Source organism: Loxodonta africana, chromosome 8 (genome assembly GCF_030014295.1).
Source record: "Loxodonta africana isolate mLoxAfr1 chromosome 8, mLoxAfr1.hap2, whole genome shotgun sequence".
Taxonomy (NCBI): domain Eukaryota; kingdom Metazoa; phylum Chordata; class Mammalia; order Proboscidea; family Elephantidae; genus Loxodonta; species Loxodonta africana.
In genome coordinates, this window is record NC_087349.1 from 131311124 (window position 1) to 131325139 (window position 14016).

At 38.7% G+C, this 14016-nt stretch overlaps 1 protein-coding gene across 1 annotated transcript in view; it reads left to right on the top strand.

Annotated features, from left to right (window-relative positions):
- ZNF33B (zinc finger protein 33B) overlaps nucleotides 1–11734 on the top strand; it is an 82700-nt gene extending 70966 nt beyond the window's left edge. Inside the window, exon 5 of the mRNA XM_023558561.2 lies at nucleotides 818–11734. Within this exon, the coding sequence (XP_023414329.1) occupies nucleotides 818–2991 (2174 nt within the window). The 3' untranslated portion in view covers nucleotides 2992–11734. The remainder of the gene's footprint in view (nucleotides 1–817) is intronic.
- Nucleotides 11735–14016: the final 2282 nt, after the last annotated feature.

Here is a 14016-nt window from a genome sequence, read left to right on the forward strand (position 1 = left end):
TGAGCTCTGATCTACTAGAACTCTCAGTATTCTCAGTATTTTCACATTCAGGATGGGATTTTCCCTTTCCAGAAGTGGTTTTATTTGTGTTACATCATTCCTAGGCTGTCTTTGTTTCCCTCCTCTTTCCCAGGTGGCCACCACAGTCTCCAACTGATTGTCCACACATGGGCTTTAAAGCTGTTTCTGCTATTTTGGAGTATTTATTTCCCTGTGTAGTGATTTGAAGTTAGAAGTATTCTCTGATTCCTAGTTATGTTAAAGTTATGAGGTTGTATCTCCTAGTTATGCTAATGTCAATGTGTTGCAATAAACTAGACCAAACCCATTACCATTGAGTTGATTCTGGCTCATAGCGACCCTACAGGACAAAGTAGAGCTTGCCCCACAGAGTTTCCAAGGAGCAACTAATGGATTTGAACTGCCAGCCTTTTGGTTAGCAGCTGATCTGTTAATCACTGTGCCACCAGAGCTCCTTAAGTTACTGTAGGGAATTTAATTTGCTTTTGATCTTCATAGTTTTTTGGAGGATGCATGGAGAGATGGAGATTTAGGCAATTGCCTAAATACAGTTGGAAACCAAATGTATGTGTTCTAGTAGCCAGTTTCTTCTCCCTTTTCCCTGTATGCCAGGCCACTTGTTTATATTTTGTGAAACCAAGTACATAAGAAAAATATGTACTTGGTAATATTTTCATTCATGAAGACTGAACAAGAAACCAAAGAGTCAGCTGCAACATAGGACATTTGCATAGAAGTCCCATTCCCTAAGAAATGTGTTATTACTTACATGGTAAGATTCTTTTCTTATTTCTAGAAATCTGGAAAGCTGATAACCTGAAAAAGAGGAGCAAAGAAAATCAAGATAAACATTTGTGGCAAGTTATATTCATCAGTAACAAAACACTGTCTAAGGGACGAGGTAATGTAATAGGAAATCCACTTACCTTGGACACAAATTCTTTTCCTCCCAGAAAAATACTCTGTCAGTATGACTTACATGGAGTGAGTTCAAACTATATTTCAGAATTAGTAATTAGTAAGAAAAACTATTTAAAAAAAAAGCCTGACGAATTTAATGCCTGTGGAAAGTTGTTATTTAATATTAAGCATGAGAAAACTCACACTGGAGAGAAAAGTGAAGTTTTTCAAAATGGTAAAACCCTTAGTCCTAGTGAAGACAGTATGCAGCAACAGAAGAATCAAACTTTAGAGCAAAATTTTGAGTATAACATTTGTCAGGAACTCTTCCATGAAAAGGTCTTATTCAATACACAAAAGAGAGAAAACACAGAAGGGAATAACTATGAATACAATGAATGTGGAAGAACTTTCTGTGATAACTCATCCCTCTTGTTCCATCAGATAGATCCCTCAAGAGAGAATCACTGTGAATTTAGTGATTGTGGGAAATCCTTAGGTATGAAGTCAAGCCTTTTGAAACATCATGGAATACATACGAAATCCTATGAATGTAACGCAAGTGGGAATAATTTCAGGAGGAAGTTATACCTCTCACAACTTCAGAAAACTCATAAGGGAGAGAAACACTTTGAATGTAAAGAATGTGGGAAAGCTTTCTGGGAGAAGTCACATCTTACTCGACATCAGAGGATACACACAGGAGAGAAGCGCTTTGAATGTAATGAATGTGGAAAAACTTTCTGGGAGAAGTCAAATCTCATTAAACATCAGAGATCACACACAGGGGAGAAACCCCATGAATGCAGTGAATGTGAGAAGGCTTTCAGCCACAAATCAGCCCTCACATTACACCAGAGAACACATACAGGGGAGAAACCCTATCAATGTAATGTATGTGGGAAAACTTTTTACCAGAAATCAGACCTCACTAAACATCAGAGAACACACACAGGGTTGAAACCCTATGAATGTTACGAATGTGGGAAATCCTTCTGTATGAATTCACATCTCATAGTACATCAGAGAATTCACACCGGTGAAAAACCCTTTGAATGTCCTAAATGTGGGAAATCATTCTGTCAAAAGTCACATCTTTCACAGCATCAGAGAACTCACATAGGAGATAAACCCTATGAATGTAATGTTTGTGGAAAAACTTTCTACCACAAGTCAGTACTTACCAGGCATCAGATAATTCATACAGGGTTGAAACCTTATGAATGTTACGAATGTGGGAAAACCTTCTGCTTGAAGTCAGACCTCACAGTACATCGGAGAACTCACACAGGGGAGAAGCCCTTTGCCTGTCCTGAATGTGGGAAATTCTTCAGCCATAAGTCAACCCTTTCCCAACATTATAGGACACACACAGGGGACAAACCTTTTGAATGTAACGAATGTGGGAAAATCTTTTACAATAAATCATACCTCACCAAACACAATCGAACACATACAGGGGAGAAACCCTATGAATGCAATGAATGTGGAAAAACTTTCTGCCAGAAGTCACAGCTCACTCAGCATCAGAGAATTCACATAGGGGAGAAACCCTATGAATGTAATGACTGTGGGAAAGCTTTTTGCCATAAGTCAGCTCTAATTGTACATCAACGAACTCATACAGAAGAAAAGCCCTATAAATGTAATGAATGTGGAAAATCTTTTTGTGTCAAGTCAGGACTTATTTTACATCAGAGAAAGCACACAGGGGAGAAACCTTATGAATGTAATGAATGTGGGAAGTCCTTCAGTCACAAGTCATCCCTCACAGTACATCAAAGAGCTCACACAGGAGAGAAATCTTGTCAATGTAATCAATGTGGTAAAATTTTCTACCGTAAGTCAGACCTTACTAAACATCAGAGATCACACACAGGAGAAAAACCCTATGAGTGTAACACATGCGGAAAAACCTTCTCTCAGAAGTCAAATCTCATTGTACATCAGCGAACTCACACAGGAGAAAAAGCTATGAGAAATAGAATGTTCAGCCAGAAGTTATCCCCCACTAAACTTAAGAGAATTCATACTGGAGAAAGCTTTACCGACATTCTGAATGTTCAGTAACCTTCACCCACAAACTGGCCTTATTTTACTTCAAAGTAATGTTAGGGGAGAAACCCATAGATTGCAACAAATATAGGACAGCCTTTGTATAGAGGTGACATTTCATTGACACTGGCATAAAACTTTGCAGGAAGTTTGAATTTGTGTAAGTTACTTGTAAAAATGCAAACTAGGTTAAGTCAATTTGTATTGAGAAATCTGTCAAAAAATATTTAAAAATTTACTTTGGAAATAATGTAATATTAGAAGTTGGGTTCCAGATTTGATACCATAATTGTCTTTTGAAAACATAACGAATAGTGATTTATAGATATTAGTTGTGGAATGTGAAGCTTAAATTTTTTTTTTCTTTTTAGAGATTGTTTAAGACTCACAGGAAATTGAAAAAATATTACAGAGAATTCTTTTGTACCTTTGGCCAAAGTGCTATGGATTGAATTGTGCCCCCCTAAAATATGTGTTGTAAATCCTAACCCCTGTACCTGTGGTTATAATCTCATTTTGGAATAGGTTTTGTTATGTTAATGAGACAGTATTAGTATAGGGTGTGTCTTAACTCAGTCTCTTTTGAGATATAAAAGAGATTAAACAAGTGAGTGAGTAAGCCACATGAAGATCACCAGGAGCCAAGGAATAAGGACCTTCCCCCAGAGCCAAGAGAGAGAAAGCCTTCCTTTAGAGCTAGCACCCTGAATTTGGACTTACAGTCTCCTAAACTGTGAGATAATAAATTTCAGTGTGTTAAAGCCGTTCACTTGTATTTCTGTTACAGCAGTACTAGATAACTAAACAGAATTTGGCCAAGAAGTGGGAGTGCTGCTCTAATAAATACCTAAAATGTGGAAATGGTTTGGCAATTGGGTAATGGATAGAGGCAGGAGGAATTTTGATGTTTTCATTGTAAAGCCCTAGATTGCCTCAAAGAGAGACTGTTGATAGAATTATGTCCATCAAAGACAATTCTCGTGAGGGCTAAGAAAGAACTGTGGTGAGAACTGTCATGAATAGGATGTTGCTAGAAATGTTGAATATGCTTTTGGTGAGACTTTATATACAGAGAAGTGGTAAACATGCGATTGGTAATTGGAGAGAAAGTAATGCTTTTTATGCAGTGGCAAAGAACTTGTCTAAATTATGTTCAGATGTTTGATGGAAGGTAGAACTTGTAAGTGATGAACCTGGATATCTGGCTAAGATGTCTAAGCAAGATCTTAAAAGGGCCATGTGGTTTCTTCTTGCTGCCTGTAGTAAAATGTGAGATGAAAGAGAGAAAGAGATGGAGTTAATAATGAACTATGCAAAGTGAGAACAAAGCTTAAAGATTTAGAAAATTCTGTTGTATAAACTAAGGACGCGTGTCCTGGAATTTTCACCAAGGATGTGGCTATAAAATCTTTTGTTGAAGAAATTAAGCCTGTGACTGATGAGCCTAACCAAGTACTACAGCAGAAAACCCATCATCTCAAACTGACAGGGACAGAGAAAGGATGAAACAAAAGAAAGCTGTCTGCCTCTTAGAATTCTGTAGGGAGGAAACAGGCCAAAGGAGCTGCACCTGTTGTCCTCCATGCCTGGAGAAGCTTGGAGATAGGAGAACTATTGGAAGGAGCATGAGAAACAGGGGTATCTTGGTTTCAGAGGCTGGAGCCACGGTTCCTAGATCTCAAAGAGTGGAGCCACAGTCTCCTAGATTTCAGAGAATCACATCAGCTCCAGAGTGTGGGGCTCCCAGTCAGTTTGGCCAAGAGGATGGTGCCACTGCCCAAACCTGAGGGGTGGGGCTGCTGTGCCCAAGAGGCAGAAGAATGGGGGTCCCAGGGAAGGAGGGGGTGGGGTTGCCACTCAGGTGGACTAGGTGAACGGGACCATCCAAAGCCAAGAGAGCAGAGTTGCCATCCCTGTGTGTTTGGAAGGCAGGGCTGAAGCCTTGGGCCAAAGGGCCTCCACCCAGAATACGGAGAGCATGGCCAACACCCAAAGTGTGGAGGGTAGGAGCCATTGCCCAGATGGTCCTGGAGAAGAGGGTGATTTTCAGGCCTTGAGAGCTAATGTAATTTGTTCCGTTGGGTTTTGGACTTGCCTAGTGCTTGTTACCCTTTTGCCCTCCAATTTCTTCCATTTGTAATAGAAGTGTGTGATGGTTAAGATTGTGTATCAACTTGCCTGGACCATGATTCTCAGTGGTTTGGCAGTTATGATGTAGTTGAGCAGTTATGTAATGACATAGTCACTTCCCTGATGAGATTTGATATAATGTAATTATCTCCATGATGAGATCTGCTATGAGCAGCCAGTCAGTTAAAAGGGAGTTTTCTTGGATAAGTGATCTGCATCCAATACACATGGACTTTCTGGCAAAGCTCACTGGCTTTTGCTTGCTTTGGATCCTTCATTTGGCTGGTCATCATCTGACCTTAGGTTCTTGGGACTTGAGCCAACAGCCTGCCTTCTTACCTGCTGATCTTGAATTCATCAGCCTCTGCAGCCCATGAGCCAGCAGCCTGCCGTCTGACCTGCCGATTTTGGGTTTTTCAGCCCTTGCAGCTACGTAAGTCAGAAGAAGCCTCTAGCCTGATGCCCTACCCACAGACCTGGTACTTTCCAGCCTTTACAACTGAGTGAGCTATTTCCTTGTCATAAATCTTTCTACGTGTGTGTATATATACATATATACGTCACTGGTTTTGCTGTTCTAGAGAACTCAGCCTAAGACAAAATGTTGGCTTTTCCCTCGTTGACTATGGAAGCAGATAACTTGTATTCTAGATTTCACAGGTTCAAAGATGAAGAGGCATTTTGCCGCAGCACTGAATATGCCTAAAGTGTCACCCATGTTTGATGTAGATGATTCAGAAGATAAGATTTTAGACTTGGAGTTGACTTAAGATTTTTAGGACGATGCGATGAGATTAATGTATTTTGTATGTGGGAAGGACGTGAATTTGCGGGGAGGGCTAAAGGGTAGATTTTTATAGATTGAATTGTGTCACCCCAAAATATGTGTTATAAATCCTAATCCCTGTACCTGGGGTTATAATCCCATTTGGGATGGCATTTTTTTGTTGTTGTTACATTAATGAGACGGTATTAGTGTAGGATGTGTTTGAAGTCAGTCTCTTCTGAGATACAAAAGAGATTAAACAAGCAAGTGAGTAAGCAGTGACAGGGCAAGATAGCTGCCATACCATACACAGATCACCAAACCCAGGAAATATGGACCTTCCCCCAGAGTCAACAGAGAGAAAGCCTTCCACTAGAGCTGGTGCCGTAATTCAGACTTTTAGCCTCCTAAACTGAGAAAGTAAATTTCTGTGTGTTAAATCCACTCACTTGTGGTATTTCTGTTATAGCAGCACCAGGTAACTAAGACACCAAGCTTCTTTTAAGATATGATCATATCTTACGTAATCTTAGTATATTCTCAAAAACAAGAAATTGATATCAGTAACATACAGGGTCCCCACAATGAATCTAATTGACGCCAAATAACCACAGCAACAACAACCACACTACAAACTCAGATACAGACCTTATTTAGGTTTCACCAGTTTTTACATGCACTGTATATGGGGTGTGTTTGTGTGTGAGCATACTCGTACATTATAAAACTTTATCATACGTAATTTCAGTGACTATCAACACGATCAGAATACAGAACCAAACAGGAATCTGGGATCTGTAATTCTGTCAGAATTCCAAAGGACTAAGGATGCCATCAAAAAAAAACTCCCCCTTGTTACTCCTTAATAATGACACCCTTTTCCCAATGCTGACCCCTGGCAACCATTTGAGTATGGAGCTTTTTAAATGCACAGATTAATTGAATAACGAGGGCAATAGTGCTAAATGCGTGTGTGAAATATCCCCAAGTACATAGGATTTATGTATGTACATTTGGCACGTAATATAAACTGTTCTTGTGTTTTACATGAATAATGGAAATTAATTGTTAATACAGAATATGTATCCCTAGTTTAGCAGTGATTATAACAGCAGGTCCATCCCCAGTGTTTGTGGGGCTTATAACAAAAGTTTACATGAGGCCACAAAGCTAACTGAATATTGAAATTATAATTAAAATAACAAAATTGAACAAGATATTGTCTGCATGAGGAAATCTAGCCTAAAGCACCATTGCCCTCTTTCTCTTCCCACCAGTGGTTTACCACAGACTATGAGGTGCCTTGAATGTACACATATGGTCACGTTAGCCTTCAGCATAAATTTTCTTCAAACTCTAAGTAGGTTCCCTCCAGAACAGGGTCATACCACGTTAGACGAGGTCTTAGGGCTGTTGGCCTGGGAAAACAAAGGACCCCGTGTACACAGAGAGGGATCTGGGCCCTCAGAGACTTTTTACTACGTGAGAAGGGTTAAGGCTGGAGGAGGAATAGAATAGTACCAGAGTGGGACTCCTATTGACAGTGTAATGGTGGCATACTATATTACATGATATCAAGGTTTTCCAAGCTGGATATAAATAATGCCTCACTATATCCTAAGAGTACAATATATGTTTTATGTAGATTAGCCTCTGAATGTTTAAAGTACCATACCTATTTCTTTTATCCTATTTATTTGTGTTTGTAAATGTTTGTGACAGTTGTTACTGAACTTCGCTTTAATAAAAAAGTGAAACAATGTTTTTGTAAAGTTAACAATTAGTTACCTCATTGTCAAAGGATATTTAAAATATGCAGTCAGGTACACAATTACTAACAGTAAAAATCAGTGTCAATAATTAAGAAAGTAGTTGTGAAAAGTAGTACATATTGCATTCTCCCCATTAAAAGGGGGTGTTTGTGAAGAAAATATGGTAATTGATCATACTCTTGTTATAGTTCAGTGGTATATCAAGTTAGCTATAACTGTACTAACTTTATCATGTTAGTGTAAAGGCGCATAGTCAAGTACTGTGTAATGCAGGAACTGTTTTCCCTTGCAGGTAGTAGGAGATGCTGTAGAGTCCACTTTGCCCCTGTCTCTCTAGTAAATGCAGCATGGTGATCTGGTTGTATAGACTCAAGGGAGATTTCTAGGGACAAATACCAGTTCCCTCAACCTAACAGCGGTGTGACCGGGAGCAAGTACTTAAGCTCTTTGTGCCTCTTCTGAAAAGAAAGTAATGTTCGTTACCGTGAGGATTATTTGTAAAAATTACCCTGCAACAAATTGATAGGCGATTCCAAAATCTTAGCACATCTAATTTGGTTTGGTGGCCCTTTACCCAGATCTTAGGTGTCGGCAAGCCTTTTCTGTAGAGAATCAGATAGGGAATATTTTAGACCTTCCAGCCGTGCTTTCTTAAATGGTGTCATGGACACCATGTAAATGTGCGTAGCTATGTTCCAGTAAAACCTTATTTACAAAACAGCTGGCAGACCAGATTTGCCCCACAGGCCATAGTTTGCTGACCACTGGTTTAGTTCATTAGTTCTCAAACTTCCTGGTCTCAATACCACTTTACGCTCCTAAAAATTATTGAGGGCCCCAACAGACTTTTCTTGATGTGGGTTATATCTGTTGAAGTTTGCCATATTAGAAAATTTTAAACATTTATTTATGTGGAAATAAAAATTGTAAACCCATTGTTAAAATTAATTTTAATGAAAAAATTTTTTGGAAACAAAATTTAGAACATTGATGTTACTTTACATTTTTGCAAACCTCTCTTGTCTGGCTGAGTAGCAGACAGCTACACTCTTTCTGTTTCTCTGTTCTGTATAACTCAGTGTACACTCATGATTGATTGAGAGGGAAAATGCAGGTAACACCGTAGTATTATTGTGAACAATGAGAGCAATGGTGATTCAGTGACAGAATTCTCAACCTCCTGTGGGAGACCTGGGTTCAATCCCTGGCCACAGCACCTCAAGCTCAGCCACCACTCATCTGTCAGTGGAGGCTTGGGTGTTGCTGTGATGCTAAACGGGTTTCAGTAGCACTTCCAGACTAGGACAGACTAGCAAGAAAGGCCTGCAGATCCACTTCCAGAAACCTGTCAGTACAAAACCCTGTGAGTCACATTGGTTTTATTCCAGTGTGCACGGGGTCACCATGAGTCAGCAGCCAGCTTACTCAGCAGCAGGTAATAACAACATTTTTATGAAAGTAAGGTCCTAAAGGAGTTTTAAGGACCCCAGGGATTCCCAGACCACACTTTGAGAACCATTGGTCAGAATTAAACTTGACAATCCCATTCTTCTTATCAGTGATTGGCTTGGCATTTGGTGAGTAATCTGGAGGAGGTGTGAAGACACGTAAGTAGGTTACCTTATTGATAAAGAGAGACACAAGTCGTTTTCTTTACTGGATATGATTCTTGTTTGCACTTTTTGAACCTGAGGATAACAGAAGAGAAAGATGGAAAGAACTTGGATGAAGTATGCCATTGATCTGTTGAAATAGTCAACCTTGTGCTGCTGTTTTAGGCTTTTTCTAAATGTAATATAATTAAGTTTTCCTTATTATTTAAGTTGGTTAAAGCAACTTAATCAGTACAGAAGTATACTTTTATAATTGTTCATAAATGATGTAGCAGTTTGGGGGTTCATTGAAATAAGAATGGCTGATCAATTTTCTGCCTCGTATAAGTTTCCATATTATGAGCATAAGTATTGTCTGTTATTCTTTTATTTGAAAGAAACATGTTTCTGCTTCCTTGATCTGTCAGTGTATCAACACAGGAAAGTGCCATTTAACCTTGCAGTAAAAGTATGCTTTAAATTAAACTGTTTCATCAATCCTTCCACACAGTGTTGACCTTGTAACATAATTTTTCTTATATTTGCTAAGCAACTTGTCACTGATTTCAGATTCCACTTGACTTGCTTTTGTCTGCTTAGTACTCTTTCTCCATATTTATCTGGTGTTATACCTTGTTTTGTGACCAAATAACGGGCACTTAGGCTGGATAGAATGATATGTTTCTGATATGATAGAATGATATGTTCATTGATTGTTCCAGGAAGAAAAATTGGTCAAGATGGGCCAATTAGTGTACTTTATAGATCTTGTAACCTTTGTACAACTCTAAAGCAGTAAACTCTACAACCAGCCATCTGGGTGACCAGAGTATTAGAGTGACAGTCTGACTGTGTATATAACTAAAATGGAGAGATGGAAGAAAATTATGCCGTGCTTAATGTCTAGCTACTCCTTTCAATTGTTCATCCCCCTTGGGGTTTCTCCCCTCTGAAGTTGCAGAGGAGTATAGCTAGGGAAGTGACATTCTGCCATCTTCAACACTGTTTCTAAGATCAAAGTTTAACTGCCAGGCATTTATGAACTACTAAATACCTATGAGAAATTATATTTCTGGGTGATCTATACAGGGTCTGTAACTTTCATCACATTCTGGAAAGGCTGCCATGCCCTAAGTACTGAAGTACGATTGCAGAAAAGAGACCCTTGCAAAGCCCTTTGATGTTCCGCACTTCCTCCAAACCTCAATTTGTTGCCCTTCTAATCTGCTGTGAGAGCCATGTTAGGGACAGATGACAGGTAGTGGAGCTCTGTTGTGTGTCTTAATGATCATGTGTGTGGGTTCTGTTTCCCATGATATTCTCAGTGGCCATCAGGGTCATTGTTGTGCAGGAGACATCCAGAGTGCGCTAGGCTATAAAGAACATCTGCCTCCTTCCTGGTTGGTGACCTCCTTAGTTCTCAGTATTCTCTCAGTACATGGCAAAGACTTCATTCTGAGCCGAGTGGTAAATGGTACAATTATTAGCAATCCTTTTTAGGGCTGGGTAAGATCAGTGTTCCTTATGCAGCGTGAATGCTGTTATCAATAGGTGTGTTCTGTGTACTTGAACGTACATAACTGAAATCTTTGTGTGCATTTGTGTGAATGTATTGAGTGTATATATTTAATTCTTTAACAGAAGTATGTATGCATCTGCTTGGATGGTGCACTGACTACTGTATATATACACATACGTGTCTTAAGTCAAATGAGGTGAGTTGTAAAATAAGAATTCTATAAGAATATTTGCATGTATGTTAATTTGACTCGCTTTTTAAATAACTATCACCCTTCAGGATGAGCAAGCCAGGACCATGGCTTGCTTCCTTCTTCAGTGTGAATTTTTTACATAACCATTAAATATCATTGATTGTATTTCATTTTACTTCATTTTATATATATATATGTCTTGCAACTAGGATGCATGCACATTTTCTACTCCATTACTACTACATTCAATTACAACTGATACACTTTTTTTTGGAAATCAATTTTGTTCAGGTTTTGTGAATCTAGATTAGTGTTTTTTCAAATAATTTTCACTTCAGTTTATAATAAATTTTGCGTCGTGATCCAATGTAAAATACAAACACCATTCATTCAATAGACATTCATTGAGCATTCTCATGGATTGAATTATATCCCCCCAAAATGTATATATTAACTTGGTTAGGCCATGATTCCCGGTATTCTATGGTTGTCTTCCATTTTGTGATTGTAATTTTATGTCAAAGAGGATTAGGGTGGGATGTAACACCCTTACTCAGGCCACATCCCTACTGGACTATGAGAGAATAAAATTCTCTTTGTTAAAGTCATCCACTTGTGGTATTTTTGTTATAACAGCACTAGATGACTAAGACAGGCATTTATAGTGTGCCAGTTCTAGGCACTGTGTCTTTTAGTAGTGAATAAAATAGATAAAACTCCTAGCCTCGATTGAGTTTACATTCTAATGAAAGAATATCAAACAATAAATAAGTAAAATATTTAGTATGCTAAATGGTAAGTGCCTCGGGAAAAAAAAATTTAAAGGAAGATAAAGAGTTGCCAGAGGACAGATTAAATTGTCAATACATATATAACTGATTATAAATTTTTCATGAAGCAGTATTTACCATTGTCTAAAAAAAAAAATTTTTTTTTTTTTTATCATACCTTGTAAAGGGACGGCAGTTTGAATCCACCAGGTGCTCTTTGGAAACTCTATGGGGCAGTTCTACTTTGTCCTATAGGGTAGCTATAAGTCAGAATTGACTCGACAGCACTGGGTTTAGTTTTGTTTGGTTGTAATGCCTTCTGATATTGTCTGTTTTAGTCTATTTCTTAAAAAAAAAAAACAAACCTAGCTCTTCAAAATCACAAATACCACTTCACAACCGTCATGATGGCTATTACAAAAGAAAAAATGGAAAATAAATTTTGGAAAGGCTGGAGAAATTGGAACCCTCATCCATTGCTAGTGGGAATGTAAACTGGTGGAGCCACTGTGGAAAAGAGTTTGGCAGTTACTCAAAATATTAAACGTAGAATAACAGTATGACACAGCATTTCCACTCTTAGGTATATACCCAAAAGAATTGAAAGCAGGGATACTTATTCACAATAGCCAAAAGGTGGAAACAACCCAAATGTCTTTTTAACAGATGAGTAGATAAACAAAATGCATACAAATACAAGGGAATATTATTCCACCATAAAGAAAAATGAAGCCCTGATACATGCAATGACATGGATGAACCTTGAATATCTGCTAAGTGAAATAAGCCAGACACAAAAGGACAAATACATGGTCCCACTTCTATGAAATAGTAGGGATATTCATTGAGAGGAAGTAGATTAGTGATTACCAGGAACTGGGGGAGGAGAGAATGGATTGTTTATTGCTTCACGGATACAGAGGCTTTACTTGAGGTGATGAAAAAGTTTTAGAAACAACATTGTGAATATAATTTATGCCATTGACTTGTATAGTTATAAAAAGGATAATATGGCAAATTTTATGTTACATGTGTTTTACCAAAATAAAAAATAATAGCCCTGATTTGTTTGTACAGTCCCTTAAAATGCCAGTGTAAGATTGCTTTTTATTCTGTCGACTAGGCTAAACTACATTTGCCAGGGTTCCATTCCCTGTATAAATCCAGTTAGGTTGGGCTACAAAAGGGATCCTTCTGTGAGATTTGGAGGGCCTAAGTGAGGCAGCAGCCATTTTGTAGTTCACATATGCTGTTGCTGAACTACTGACTCACCTTATTGGCATGAGATAGCAATAGGCCTATTACTGCTCCCCTTGAATTCTTCAGTTTCTTTAACTACTGCACCCAGTATGTGTGTTTCTGTCTGTGACTAGGGGCCCAGCATTTGTAAGAAACCGCATAACCAAGGTCAGAAGCAATAAAACTGACTCAGGTTTCAGCCCATCTTCCTGGGCTCCTTGTCAAGGATTTCACCTTATTTGGATCCACAATCAATGCCCATGGAACTATCAGTCAAGAAATCAAAGAACGTATTGGATTGGGTAAATCTGCTGCAAAAGACCTCTTTAAAGAGTTAAAAAGCAAAGATTTAACTTTGAGGACTAAGATGAGCATGATCCAAGCCATGGTATTTTCAGTCCACCTCATAGGCACATGAAAGCTGGGCAGTGAATAAGTAAGAATGAGGAATTGATGCATTTGAATTATGGTATTGGCGAAGAATACTGATATACCATGGAAAACCAGAAGAAGGAACGAGTCTCTCTTGGAAGAAGTACAGCCAGAATGCTTCTTGGAAGCAAGGATGGCAAGACCTCATTTCACATCCTTTGGACATGTTATCAGGAGGGACCAGTGCCTGGAGAAGGACATCATGCTTGGTAAGGTAGGAGGTCAGTGAAAAAGAGGAAGACCCTCAATGAGATGGGTTGACACAATAGCTGCAACAGTGGTCTCAAACATACCAGTCATTTTAAGGATGGCACTGAACCGGTCAGTGTTCTGTGTTGTACATAGGGTTCCTATGACTTGGAACCAACTTGACGGCACCTAACAAAAACAACAGCCCTGGGCTCCAGTATGTGATTGTGGATTCTAACTTATTCATGTTCTCCAAGTAACATCCATTGTCCCTTCCTTATTGCCTGCCCTGTGGACTTTTTGTGTCAGCATCAGACATGAAGACAGCCATCTTTAAGAGACTGCTTAACCAGCTTCCACAATTGTATACAGCCAAATCTTTGTAACAAATCTCTTAGACACACACACTTTCCTAGTGGTTCTGTTTCTGATTCAACT